This window comes from Barbatula barbatula (genome assembly GCF_947034865.1).
Source record: "Barbatula barbatula genome assembly, chromosome: 25".
Classification (NCBI taxonomy): Eukaryota; Metazoa; Chordata; class Actinopteri; order Cypriniformes; family Nemacheilidae; genus Barbatula; species Barbatula barbatula.
In genome coordinates this window covers 4,406,933-4,421,329 of record NC_136788.1, presented here as the reverse complement: position 1 = coordinate 4,421,329, position 14,397 = coordinate 4,406,933, and the positions used below count along the sequence as shown (strand labels likewise).

The window sequence follows — 14,397 nt, the reverse complement described above, 5'->3', positions numbered from 1 at the left end:
TCATTTAGCCTAACAGTAATGTAGGTGTTGCTGCTACTGGTCCCTGGCTTTGAGGAAGAGCTGCCCCCATGGATGTATAAGAAGTGAAGGCTGCCATTTTGAAGAATATTCTTGTACTTCACTTTTACTTGTTCCCATGTTCTACTGGGTCCGTGGTGGCTCTGACATATGTAAATAAATATGTAAAATATGAAATAAATAAAAAATGCTAAAATAAATACTGTAGAAAGTGATAGAAACATCTGACATGGACACCACTTATGCATTTTATTATTTTGAATTAAACGTTCAAATTCGCCATAACCTTCCATTAAAAGCTCTTGTTCTGCTTGAGAGAAAAACTGGGCGTGTTCTTTAGCCATGCTGAACAGCCAATCACAGCGTTGCTGATCATTGTTTCTAGTATCGATACATATCCCCTTTTAAACAAACGCAAGAACGCGCAATGATCTCAGCTAACTCAATCCAGCGATACTTATCATATGGTGTATTCGAAGAACCCAATTAGCCGGATCATGATTAGCACGATGATATTATCTTGGATGTGTCTTTTGATCTCGGATGTAATAAGCGACATACGAAGAACGCACCCCAGAAGTACATCTTTTGTGGTAAATAATTGTAAGATTATTACTTTGTCTTGGTATAAAGCTTTAGGAGTTGATGAGTCTAGTCGAAGGAGCAATCAGAAGAACCGAGCTCTGGGACCGAGAATGAAACAGACACCGAGGTATATAGTTCACTCAAAGACAAGGTTTAAAGGCTGTTTGCCTTTGAGTACTTTTATAGGTTGTGGTGAGCCTTAATAGACAAAACACATTTTTATATTGCTTGGTTTCCTTTAGGCTTTTTCGCCTGATCTCCCTTTTTGTCTATAACCTTTATAAGATAAGTCCGTGTTTGGTCTGTGGTTAGGGACAGTTCAGCTAAAATCTATGAATGTAATTATATTAGCAATTGTGTGACAATCATAATAACACAGACAACTGACTTTACTATTGCTGCGTGTGAAGACTTCATTTCATATATACATTAATATATACTTCTGTTATAGACTTCTGTTATAGGCCCAGTCCAAAGCCTGGGCAGCGAAAACATAATAGAATAATAATTGTACATGTTTTAAAGCACAAGTTAAACCAGACACCCTTACAAATATAACAGTTTTACATTCAGATTTCGCAGTTTTGCTTGTAAAACGTCAGTTGTAGCCTGGTGGTTAGAGCATTGGACTTGAGATCAGAAGGTTGCCGGTTCAAATCTCAGTGCCAGCAGGTCATGACTGAAGTGCCCTTGAGCAAGGGACCTTACCCCTGATTGCTCTGCAGTAGGGATGGGCGGATTGATCCTAAAGTATCGATACTTTCGATACTAGTGTTGTATCAAAAAGATTGATTCTCAATTAGAAGTATCGCCACCTTAATGTGGTGGAGGGGTTTGAGTACCCAAGTGACCCTAGGAGCTATGTTGTCGGGGGCTATATGCCCCTGGTAGGGTCTCCCAAGGCAAACAGGTCCTAGGCGACGGGTCAGACTAAGAGTGGTTCAAAAACCCTTTATGATGTTTAAAATAACAAGGACTGTGACGTCGCCCGGTATGGCGCAACCGGGGCACCACCCTGGAGCCAGGCCCGGGGTTGGTGCTCGTATGCGAGCGTCTAGTGGCCGGGCCTTTCCCCACGGGGTCCGGCCAGGCTCAGCCCGAAGGAGCGACGTGGGGCCGCCCTTCCCGTGGGCTCACCACGTGCGGGAGGGACCATAGGGGGTCGGTGCGTAGTGGATCGGGCGGCAGTCGGAGGAGAGTGCCTCGACAGCCCAATCCCTGGACACGGAAGCTAGCTCTAGGGACGTGGAACGTCACCTCGCTGGCGGGGAAGGAGCCTGAGATGGTGCGTGAGGTTGATAGGTTCCGACTAGAAATATGCGGGATCACCTCTACGCATGGCTTGGGCTCTGGAACCACACTTCATCACTCTGGAGTTGCCCATGGGGATAGGCGGCGGGCTGGTGTGGGTCTGCTTATAGCCCCCCAGCTCTCCCGCCATGTGTTGGAGTTTACCTCGGTGAACGAGAGGGTCGTTTCCCTGCGCCTACCGGTCGGGGTTAGGTCTGCAGAGTACCCGACCTTCTTGGAGTCTCTGGGAGGGGTGCTGGAAAGTACTCCGACTGGGGACTCCGTCGTCCTACTGGGGGACTTCAACGCCCATGTCGGCAACGACAGTGACACCTGGAGGGGCGTGATTGGGAGGAACGGCCCCCCTGATCTGAACCCGAGTGGTGTTCAGTTATTGGACTTCTGTGCTAGTCACAGTTTGTCTATAACGAACACCATGTTCAAGCATAAGGGTGTCCATCAGTGCACGTGGCACCAGGACACCCTAGGCCGCAGGTCGATGATCGACTTTGTGGTCGTTTCATCTGACCTGCGACCATATGTTTTGGACACTCGGGTTAAGAAAGGGGCGGAGCTGTCAACTGATCACCACCTGGTGGTGAGTTGGATCCGATGGCAGGAGAGGAAGCTGGACAGACTCGGCAGACCCAAACGTACTGTAAGGGTCTGCTGGGAACGCCTGGCCGAGTCTCCTGTCAGAGAGATCTTTAACTCCCAACTCCGGCAGAGCTTCAACCAGATCCCGAGGGATCCGAGTGAGTCCGAGTCCGAGTGGATCATGTTCTCCGCCTCCATTGTCGAAGCTGCCGCTCGGAGCTGTGGCCGTAAAGTCTCCGGTGCCTGTCGAGGCGGGAATCCCCGAACCCGGTGGTGGACACCGGAAGTAAGGGAAACCGTCAAGCTGAAGAAGGAGTCTTATCGGGCCTGGTTGGCTTGTGGGACTCCTGAGGCAGCTGACAGGTACCGGCAGGCCAAGCGGACTGCTGCCCGGGTGGTTGTGGAGGCAAAAACCCGGGCCTGGGAGGAGTTTGGTGAGGCCATGGAGAAGGACTATCGACTGGCCTCGAAGAGATTCTGGCAAACCGTCCGGCGCCTCAGGAGAGGGAAACAGTGCCCTACCAATGCTGTTTACAGTGGAGGTGGGAGGCTGTTGACCTCAACTGGGGATGTCGTCGGACGGTGGAAGGAGTACTTCGAGGATCTCCTCAATCCCACCGTCACGTCCTCCATTGAGGAAGCAGAGGTTGAGGGCTCAGATGTGGACTCGTCCATCACCCAAGCCGAAGTCACTGAGGTAGTCAAGAAACTCCTCAGTGGCAAGGCACCGGGGATGAGATTCGCCCTGAGTACCTCAAGTCTCTGGATGTTGTGGGGCTGTCTTGGCTGACACGCCTCTGCAGCATCGCGTGGCGGTCGGGGACAGTGCCTCTGGGATGGCAGACCGGGGTGGTGGTCCCTCTTTTTAAGAAGGGGAACCGGAGGGTGTGTTCCAACTACAGGGGGATCACACTTCTCAGCCTTCCCGGGAAAGTCTATGCCAGGGTACCGGAGAGGAGAATACGGCCGATAGTAGAACCTCGGATTCAGGAGGAACAGTGTGGTTTTCGTCCAGGCCGTGGAACGCTGGACCAGCTCTACACCCTCTACAGGGTGCTGGAGGGTTCATGGGAGTTTGCTCAACCAATCCACATGTGTTTTGTGGATTTGGAGAAGGCATTCGACTGTGTCCCTCGTGGCATCCTGTGGAGGGTGCTTCGGGAGTATAGGGTCTGTGGTCCTTTGCTAAGGGCTGTCAGGTCCCTGTACGGCCGAAGCAGGAGCTTGGTTCGCATTGCCGGCAGTAAGTCGGACTTGTTCCCAGTGCATGTCGGACTCCGGCAGGGCTGCACTTTGTCACAGGTTCTGTTCGTAATTTTTATGGACAGAATTTCTAGGCGCAGCCAGGGGCCGGAGGGTGTCAGGTTTGGGGAGCGCACGATCTCGTCTCTGCTATTTGCGGATGATGTTGTCGTGTTGGCCCCTTCAAACCAGGACCGTCAGCATGCACTGGGACGGTTTACAGCAGAGTGTGAAGCGGCTGGAATGAAAATCAGTACCTCCAAATCCGAGGCCATGGTCCTCAGTCGGAAAAGGGTGGCTTGCCCACTTCAGGTTGGTGGAGAGTTCCTTCCTCAAGTGGAGGAGTTTAAGTATCTTGGGGTCTTGTTCACGAGTGAGGGAAGGATGGAACGGGAGATTGACAGACGGATCGGTGCAGCTTCTGCAGTAATGTGGTCGATGTACCAGTCTGTCGTGGTGAAGAAAGAGCTGAGCCGCAAGGCGAAGCTCTCAATTTACCGGTCAATCTACGTTCCTACTCTCACCGATGGTCATGAGCTTTGGGTCATGACCGAAAGGACAAGATCCCGGATACAGGCGGCTGAAATGAGCTTCAGGGTGGCTGGGCGATCCCTTAGAGATAGGGTGAGAAGCTCGGTCACCCGGGAGGAGCTCGGAGTAGAGCCGCTGCTCCTCCACATCGAGAGGGGTCAGCTGAGGTGGCTTGGGCATCTGTTACGGATGCCTACTGGACGCCTTCCCCAGAAAGTGCTCCGGGCCCGTCCGACCGGGAGGAGACCCCGGGGAAGACCTAGGACACGCTGGTGGGACTATGTCTCCCGGCTGGCCTGGGAACGCCTCGGTGTCCCCCCAGAAGAGCTGGAGGAAGTGTCTAGGGTGAGGGATGTCTGGGCATCTCTGCTTAGACTGCTGCCCCCGCGACCCGGCCCCGGATAAGCGGTAGAAAATGAATGAATGAAGGACCCTATCTGTTTTTTTGTGATTTTGTGATACTTTAATAACAGTAGTACGCAGTATATTATTGAAATATTTACTTAAATAGGAACTGCAATGGGAACTACTTCTTCCGTTGTATCTCCGCTTGTCAAGACAATGTTCTTCTGTTCGCTCACTCTGTTTAAGGCAAGAAGCACGTGTGATGCGAAGTTAAAGAGTGCGTGGCTGCGGTCATGACTGAAAGAAAAAGAAGCATAATCTGGAGTTATTTCACTCCAGTTAACAATGATGAAGCTTCATGTGACGTTTGTCATAAAACAATACGCCACAGTGGCAATACCACAAATATGATAAAGCATCTAAAAGTAAAACACCCTAAAGAGCATGACGAAGTGCAGCTGAGGCGAGCAGAGGAGGTAACAGAGACAAGACCCACATCTTCTGGTTAGAGGCAGAGTTATTTAGCAGAATCCTTTCAGAGAGGAGGACATTATCCAGGTACCAACCAAGTGCAAGTGGTGATAAGGTTATTTGAATATAAAAAGTCTAGTCACATTTACTTATATACTTTGTACTATACAGATTATTTCTGATATTGCAGTAGCCTAATTCATGGGGGCAGAATATTACACTGCATATGAGTATAAAGATTTAAACTAGACATTTTAGTTTAAAATAGGATTTTTTTTGCCTATATCTATTTCTGTTAGCTAGTATCTGGTGGATATTCTTAATTAAATAATTTATATAATTTAAAACTTAAATTATTTTAGTTTATTTTATTAAATAAATTACATAGTTTAAGTGTCAAGTAATAGCTGGGAGAGATTTACTATAAATTATAAATTCTTACTGCATGTAATATCTTTAAGAACTTGTATTTATATATTTTATATTTCATAGATGACTCTCAGAGAGCATCAGCAACTACAAGAAGCATAGGAGAGATGATTGTGAGGGACCTCCAGCCAATCTCAGTGGTAGAAGACAGAGGATTCATATTCAATATGAATGATGATGGCTATCAAAAAACTATATAAAATCACTCACATAAAAACATTTCATTCTAGTATCGGTATCGAAGATACTTGTCTTGAAAGTACTTGGTATCGGATCGGAAAGAAAATAATTGGTATCGACCATCCCTACTCAGTAGTTTTTTACAGTGGCCCATTACTGCAAAGTCGCTTTGGATAAAAGTGTCTGCCCAATGAATAAATGTAAATTATCGCCGTGTGGCTCAGGTTTGAGCTGATTCAGGCATCTCCTCTATTGTCACTATTTGTTGTGACAATAGGAGATGTGTAAAGACAAACCATAAAAAAATTAAAATAAATCACCCCCTGTAAAATCGAATCAAAACCTCTTTTTCTGACAGTATGGGTGGCTCTTAAAAGAGCCTTTGTGGTGTTGAGTTTCGAGCGGGAGTTTATTTGGAGCTTGTGTATTTAGTCACGGCCTTGGTTCCCTCAGACACGGCGTGTTTGGCCAGCTCACCGGGCAACAGCAGACGAACGGCGGTCTGGATCTCTCTGGATGTGATGGTGGAGCGCTTGTTGTAGTGAGCGAGACGAGATGACTCCCCGGCGATGCGCTCAAAGATGTCGTTGACGAAAGAGTTCATGATGCCCATCGCCTTTGAGGAAATACCGGTGTCCGGGTGAACCTGCTTCAGGACTTTGTACACGTAGATGGCGTAACTCTCCTTCCTGGACTTTCTGCGCTTCTTGCCTCCTTTCACGGCTGTCTTCGTGACGGCCTTCTTCGATCCCTTCTTAGGTGCGGACTTCGATGGTTCAGGCATATTTCCCTTCGTAACGAGGACGCAAATGTGTGAAGACGTCGAAAGACTGCCAGACTTTATTCTCTCTTCATGCAAATCTACAAACACAATATTCTCACATTCTGATTGCTTGTCTTGATTCGTCAAACGAACGAAAACGGGTTGCGATGAATGAGCGGCCACATAAAAGAGCCAATCACAGTCTTCAAGACATTAAGCCACACCCATCACCTCATGTGTGAACGCCCTAGGCGAGCGGTGTCCCGTTTCCTCTCCTTCCGTCTTTTTCATTTATTGTATCGCAATATAACCGATGAGCTTTTTACAAAACACTGAAGGCAAACATTCAGTTTAATTTAAAAATGTTGATATACGGTGTTGTTCTGTTCCTTATGTTTGCATTAAAGCATGACTGCAAAGAACATGCTGTAGGCATTCACACATACATTTATTAAAATAATGACAAACAAACACATGTGGAAGTATACAACATTATCCAAAATGACAAATGTGATTAATACACACACTTAAATGATACTTCCTCACACACAACGTATAAAATACCAGTAATTCTTTGCTACATTGATGACAAAAGAACACGAAGTAAACCTCCGAGACCATCGACTCTTCACTTGAGAACATGGGTGGCTCTTAAAAGAGCCGTTTGGGTTTTAATGGATCGCTTAACCTCCGAAACCGTACAGAGTGCGTCCCTGTCGCTTCAGAGCATAAACAACATCCATGGCGGTGACGGTCTTTCTCTTGGCGTGTTCGGTGTAAGTGACGGCGTCGCGGATTACATTCTCCAGAAACACCTTCAGCACACCGCGAGTCTCCTCGTAGATCAGACCGGAGATACGCTTAACACCACCACGGCGAGCGAGACGACGGATGGCAGGTTTAGTGATTCCCTGGATGTTGTCTCGCAAAACTTTGCGATGACGCTTTGCGCCTCCTTTGCCGAGTCCCTTACCGCCTTTACCTCTTCCAGACATGACTGCTATCCAATAACTGCAGAAAGCCCTTGAAACGGGTCCTTACAGTTGCTTACAGGACCTAATGGAAACATGCCGAAATGAAGGAGGGGCCAACAACGTCTTTTTTACGTTTTACGAAGGTCCTAGCTGCAGGCTGCAGTACGGGGCGGTGCTAAACATGGAGGAGGAGCTAAATGTGGAGCGCCGCCCTCAACACATACCATTGGTTAGCAGGCGGGGTTATTTTTAAGTGCGGCCTTCATGTGTGGCTGTGCCCATAACTCTTCCCATTGGTTACAAGGAAATGACGTTGAAACCAGGAACTGAGGTTAAAAACATTGTTCTTCGACTTAGTGAGGTGCCATTCAAACCGATTGTTATATAAACTCTGTATTTATTAATAAATATAAATAGTATGATTAAAAATATGATACATTGAAAGTTAATTTCATGGGAAGTGTTTCATTAATTTGTAAGTTTGTAAGCAAGAGTCTTTCTACTACTTGTAGGTTGATTTTGATTCAGATTTTGGCGTATCCTTTGCGAAAACTAACATAACTTTTAATAAGTGTAGTGACTGTTTAGGGTGTATTGATAATTGTTAATATAACGATGGGTTTACTACACATATTATGGTTAGAATATGGTTACCGTAGTAAGTCTTTGTTGAATGAAAAATGAGAAACAAACTGTAAACAAAGTATGTCATTGTCTATGTATTTATTTAACGTCCTTTACTTGTTTTTATTTAATGTTTTTGTCATTATTAAAATTATTTTATCATTTTTTACCCTACTTCTTTCTATTACCGTTATTTAGTCCAGGGATTTTCAAACTGGGATCCGGGGCCCTTCAGAATGTTCTAAGAGAAAATATTGGAGAAATATAAAGATAAAAGAAAAATGACAGAAGTCTACTGAACATTAACACTGTTTCATATAAATATGTCAATTTTAATTTCTAAGTGAAGAAAGAAAATTTATAAAACAGTAAAAAAACTGTATATGAATATAAAAAACGACAACACAAGCAGATATAACCAACATAAAATGACCACAATAAACAACAGATTTTTACACACTTAAATGTCACGTTTCTAGACATTAAATTACTGGCAAGCAAAACAGCTGTCTGGGACCTCTATGCTGCCATAAAAACCATGCAGGACACCACGTTTGCCATTGCCAACAAATCCACAGCAAGATTTGAATAAAATTCGGCACTTGCTGCATTCCTTTACTTCAAAGGGAACCCGTAATTGAGCCTTTGATGCTTCATTCCACTTTTTCCAGTTCACAACACCTGTGGCCATAAACACAGACAAGATCAATATTATTAAGAATGCATAATTCTATAGACTTAAATATTTCAAATGCAGGCAGTACATTAGACTCCATACATGTTAAAAGATTCAAGATGGAATTTCACAAAACCCTTTTTACAAAGGAAATACAGTTTTGTAACATGCATGACATGAATACACTTACTGTCAAGCCACGCAAAGTGTGCCTTCCTTTGAAAGAAGGGTGTGCGCACAAGTGCATTGAAGCATCTGCAGGTGAGACCCAGGGTCATGTATGCTGCATCTCCATCCTGTTGGACTACTTCTAGGAGAATCCTGAGGTGGTGGTGCAGCGGTCAGTGTGAAGACGGTCGACTGAGGCGCAGTGGTGGCAGTCAGCAAGGCATCGGTTGGCTGAGGTGGCAGGGCCCCAGTCAACAGGGTAAATGAGGCTGGGTTGGATGGATGAGGCTGGGTTGGTGATGAGTCTGTTGAACAGTTTGCAATGTGTGCCAGCAACTGTGCCCGATTTAACACAGTCACTGAACAGTAGCAACAGTGAAAGTGGTATTTTGCCCGACAATTTAAATTACATTTTATGATTGTGAAATCTGAAAGGATCAAAAGATCAACCAATGTTAAATGAATTTGTATACATTCTAGTCACAAATAATGAGATTAAAAGCATGCACAGTGTTTTTTTGCTGTATTTTAACCAGATTTACTAAATAAAGTGATAAAAAAACTAAAGACTTACCCTGATGTATGTGATTTTTAATGTGATAGTACACCAGCTGTGGCATGCTGGTGTACTTACAGAAAGGGCACTGACTTGTACATTCCTTTAACAATTTCTCACACTCCCCTTTGGTTAACACGGTTTTATGCATTTTATCAGTGAGAAACAAGGAAAACCTGCAATGCCAAGGATCAGCAAACAAAAATAAGTGGGCAACAGAATGTCGATCAGAATTTTATCAGATTTATTAACAAGTTAAGTTTCATTACAGTGCATTTTAAATCTGGAATGGAGAGTCAATCAGACGTCGTTTCTTTTTAACAAAAACAATTGTATCCATTAATAACATATATTTCCGACTGCTATGTATAAAAAAAACATTGACTCATCGTCTCAAGTTAATAATGTGGTATTTAGAGGGTTTTGCATCTGAACTATTCAATTGAAATGATACATACGGAAGAATCGACGTCATTACTTGTGTTTAACCAATAACGCAAGGTTAGGACGAGACGACACATAGACCCGCCCTTAATATTACCCCACCCATTGACCAATGAGACGCGTAGGGAGCGGAGCACAACCTTGATCTCCACCCCCATATTTAGCACCGCCCCGTACTGCAGCCTGCAGTCAGGTGTACTTGGGTTTTTTCTGTAATTGTTATTGAGACATTCTTAAGACCGCTATGTTCTCTTTGAAGTTTACAAACGTTGCATTACACACTTAACCGCGACCGACAGGCTGAAAGAAAAAGCTCAACTTGTCCTGTAAGAACGAGAAGAGAACTTGTTTTTTTTACGACAGAGCAGATTTGTAAATTTTTGACCCGTGAGAAACCCTTCGGCAGCCCATTATTCCGCGGCCACACTTGTCTTTTACCACGGGAAATTATTTTCTGTACCGAGAGGTCTTGCTGTGTCATTTTATTGGTCACACGCAATCACGTGTCGCAACTAAGAGTTCACCGAACTTTGCTACGCAGCGGAATATCTCCGGACGGCCTTGCATTTCCGGTCTGTCGCAATGCACACTTCAAGTTAAATGTGTTTCTGACAATATCTTGCGATCAACATTAAACAATTACGAGTGAAATTGTCTCGTTCAGTTGAATTGAAGTGGCTCTTAAAAGAGCCTTTGGAATGAAGTGGGTGACGTAGGCAGGAGTTTAAGCGCGTTCACCACGGATGCGGCGGGCCAGCTGAATGTCTTTGGGCATGATGGTGACTCTCTTGGCGTGGATGGCACACAGGTTAGTGTCCTCAAAAAGCCCGACCAAATAAGCCTCGCTGGCCTCCTGCAGGGCCATGACGGCGGAGCTCTGGAAGCGCAGATCGGTCTTGAAGTCCTGAGCGATTTCTCTCACCAGACGCTGGAAAGGCAGCTTGCGAATCAGCAGCTCGGTGGACTTCTGATAGCGGCGGATTTCTCTCAGCGCCACTGTACCGGGCCTGTAACGATGAGGCTTCTTCACGCCGCCGGTGGCTGGTGCGCTCTTACGGGCGGCTTTAGTAGCGAGCTGCTTTCTCGGGGCTTTGCCACCGGTGGACTTACGGGCGGTCTGCTTAGTTCTCGCCATGACACTTAGCTAACAGGCGGAGGAAATGTACGCCAAATCCGGTCTGTGGCTCATTATATAGACTGTTGTCGACCATGAGCTCAGAGGAGGCGTGACAGTACGATGGCACGTGATTGGATGACGTCTACATACACAACTTTTTTTCAAACGAAATACAACAGCTTCCGGTTCCCGCTCGAAACCTTTTGTTTAGATTTTTCGCATTAAATCCTCTGATGTTTACTTGTGATGAACTCGTGACTAATAAAATAGCCTACGAGAAAACACAAATTTGCACTCGAGTAGATTTTTGTTAGTTTCTTGTCATTGTGTAATTGACGTTTATGTGTAACGTAAATTGTAATACAAAAATGCTCTCTAGAATGGTATCGGAATTGTGTCATTTCTGGTCATGTCACAGCAACAATCGGGAGTTGCTAAACTCCATAGATTTCCTACTCAACAGCAACCAAATAAACGGCTCATTTTAAAGTGCCCAGACCGGTTACTGCCAAAACCTAAATCTTGAACACTCTTCAAAAAAATGCTAGTTCATATATTTCTCTGTGTAGATCGTTTTAAACTATTAGTCGCTTAGTAATAAAATCGCTCTCTTTTAGTTAAGTGGGTGGCTCTTAAAAGAGCCTTTTATTGTTCCGGGAAAAAGTCGTTTACTTGGTTTTAGCGGGCTTGTCGGTCTTCTTGGGCAGTAACACCGCCTGGATGTTGGGCAACACACCACCCTGAGCGATGGTCACTCCACCCAGAAGTCTGTTCAACTCCTCGTCGTTACGCACCGCCAGCTGCAGATGGCGAGGAATGATTCTGCTCTTCTTATTGTCCCGAGCGGCGTTTCCAGCCAACTCCAAGATCTCAGCGGTCAGATACTCGAGCACAGCGGCGAGATAAACTGGAGCTCCGGCACCGACACGTTGTGCGTAGTTACCTTTGCGAAGAAGCCTGTGAACACGACCAACGGGAAACTGAAGACCCGCTCTGGAAGACCTAGTCTTGGCCTTCGCTCTGGATTTGCCTCCGGTTTTACCTCTTCCGCTCATGTTTGGCTAGGACGTAAATTTCTCGAGATCACGAAAGTCGATCTAAGAATGACACGTAGCTTGTTGTTTCCAGAATTTATTCGTGTCTGTCGTTCGCCTATTGGTTAGAGTCTGTGAAAAGTTCAAACCAATCACCGAATGTCCCTCCAAACGCGAAACCCCGCCCATTTTCTTCCCTTCTGCCTGTATTGTTTTAGTATCTATTGGAAAACAATGGTATGAACAAATGCAAGCAATTGAAGATTTTTGTTCCAAAATGAAACTAAAAAAACTTTTACAACCGTATAATATATATTTTTCAATATTAAATCGCATTTTGTAACCAAACAGTTCTATTATACAGACAACACAACAGTGCTTAGTTGTTGCGCTTATTATAGATTTACATTTATGCATTAGGCAGACGCATTTGTTTTTACGTGTGAGCAAACCCCCGGGATCGAACCCATGATTAGATTAGATTCAACTTTATTGTCATTACACATATACAAGTACAGTGTAACGAAATTCTAACCAGTCTAACCAGAAGTGCAGTTAGCAAGTGCAGGATATACAGTTAGAATAAATACAAAATACAATATGAGAGAATATAATACAGTGTGCATGGACTATAAAAATATTTTGCAGTAGGAATGTTCTATGAAAATATGACAGTAGTTTACTTTGAACTACTTTAGTAGTTTTACTATGTTTACTATATACTATGAACAATATATACAGATGGCTATATACTATGAATATTAATGTACAGTGCATCATATAAGTGCATGATCTTGACGTTGCTAGCGCCATGCTATAAACTCTGAGCCACAGAAAAGCTATTATGAATTAAAATGCACTGACGATGCATACATAATCTGAACCAGATTTTTCATCGTATTATTTTGTTAAAAACACACGAGTGGGGAAGTTCGAGTCATTTTTGCTATTCGGATGTTTGAATCTCGTTCAGAGAAACATTAATTTATGTTTCATTTTGAGAGCCATAATAAGAAAGAAAAATAATCTGAAATCTGTACAAGAAACAAAAATGATTATAGCTCAACTCTAGAGACTTCATACCCGAGTAATTCGTTATTTTGCCTTTATAGGCTGCATTTACAGAAACTTATCATTCCGGTATAACAGAACGAAAGGGTTCAGACCCGAGAGATGAACTTATCGTTACTGTTTCTGGTACCACGTTGCACTTGCGTGATAAACACAGCAATGAACGAAATCGTTCATTAATGAACCATCATCACTTAAGAACAATACCGTGATAAAATATCAAGATATCACTGAAACGCTGCTCTTTAGTGGGCTGGTGGGTGGCTCTTAAAAGAGCCTTTTTTTAAGGAAAGTATGGACTTTACTTCTTTTTCGGGGCGGCCTTCTTGGGTTTAGCTGCTTTGGGCTTTGTTGCCTTTGGTTTAGCAGCCTTGGCTTTCTTGGGGCTTTTAGCAGCTTTCTTGGGACTCTTTGCCACTTTCTTTGGAGCCGATGGCTTTGTTGCCTTCTTGGGGCTCTTCGTTGTCTTTTTAGCGGCGGCAGCGGCTGGCTTCTTCGCCTTCACAGGAGATTTCTTTGCGGCGGTCTTCTTTGCCGGTGCAGCCTTAGGTTTCTTGGCAGCAGCAGCAGGTTTCTTGGCAGCAGCAGCGGGTTTCTTGGCTGCGGGCTTCTTCGCTTTAGCAGCGGCTTTCGTCGCGGGCTTCTTTGTCTCGGCTTGTTTCTTGTTGAGTTTGAATGATCCTGAAGCGCCGGTTCCTTTGACCTGGACCAGAGTTTCTTTAGTCACCAGACTCTTGATGGCGATCTTGACTCGGGAGTTGTTCTTCTCCACGTCGTAGCCGCCGGCAGCGAGAGCTTTCTTCAGGGCGGCGAGAGACACGCCGCTCCTCTCCTTGGAAGCAGACACGGCTTTGACGATGAGTTCGCCCACGCTTGGTCCGGCGGTCTTGGCTTTAGCAGCAGATTTCTTCTTGGGTGATTTGGCCGGCGGCGCGGCGGCAGCTGGAGCGGTTTCTGTCATTCTTCTCTTCGGATCAGTGCTGTCACACAATCTGTAGTAGATCAGGAGCGATGAGCGACCGAGCGCGGCGCTGCAGTCTTATACAGCACATGAGAACCGTACAGACTCAACTGAACAGTTCAGCGTCTGTGTGCTTCCAGGAGCCGTTGACTCGTGTGTTTTCTCCTCTAACATTTACAACAAAACCGGACTCATAAAGCCCGTGTGTGCGATAAAAACAATGTGAACACCGAGCTGAGGCGCAGAGCTCCGTCTGGAAGCTAAATGACACGCTGATTAATCGTTTCATTTGTCACTTTACGGTCAAATCTTCGAGCAGCG

At 45.1% G+C, this 14,397-nt stretch overlaps 5 protein-coding genes across 5 annotated transcripts; all 5 read right to left on the bottom strand.

The window, feature by feature from the left end:
• Positions 1-6,097: 6,097 nt before the first annotated feature.
• Positions 6,098-6,472, bottom strand: LOC306890525 (histone H2B-like; the record flags this gene model as incomplete). Its single annotated transcript, XM_079450317.1, has 1 exon — positions 6,098-6,472. The coding sequence occupies one exon, from the start codon at positions 6,470-6,472 to the stop codon at positions 6,098-6,100; it is 375 nt and encodes a 124-aa protein (XP_079306443.1).
• Positions 6,473-6,882: 410 nt separating this feature from the next.
• Positions 6,883-7,458, bottom strand: LOC306890528 (histone H4). Its single transcript, XM_079450320.1, has one exon. It carries the CDS (start codon positions 7,444-7,446, stop codon positions 7,135-7,137), a length of 312 nt encoding a protein of 103 aa, XP_079306446.1. The 5' UTR covers positions 7,447-7,458; the 3' UTR covers positions 6,883-7,134.
• A 2,221-nt stretch (positions 7,459-9,679) lies between these two features.
• LOC306890515 (histone H3.2) lies at positions 9,680-11,388 on the bottom strand. Its single transcript, XM_079450307.1, has one exon. The coding sequence runs from the start codon at positions 11,026-11,028 to the stop codon at positions 10,618-10,620; it is 411 nt and encodes a 136-aa protein (XP_079306433.1). The 5' UTR covers positions 11,029-11,388; the 3' UTR covers positions 9,680-10,617.
• A 214-nt stretch (positions 11,389-11,602) lies between these two features.
• On the bottom strand, positions 11,603-12,065 carry LOC306890519 (histone H2A-like; the record flags this gene model as incomplete). The annotated part of the gene is made up of 1 exon (XM_079450311.1): positions 11,603-12,065. One exon carries the CDS (start codon positions 12,063-12,065, stop codon positions 11,679-11,681), a length of 387 nt encoding a protein of 128 aa, XP_079306437.1. The 3' UTR covers positions 11,603-11,678.
• A 1,351-nt stretch (positions 12,066-13,416) lies between these two features.
• Positions 13,417-14,076, bottom strand: LOC306890511 (histone H1-like; the record flags this gene model as incomplete). Its single annotated transcript, XM_079450303.1, has 1 exon — positions 13,417-14,076. The coding sequence occupies one exon, from the start codon at positions 14,074-14,076 to the stop codon at positions 13,417-13,419; it is 660 nt and encodes a 219-aa protein (XP_079306429.1).
• Positions 14,077-14,397: the final 321 nt, after the last annotated feature.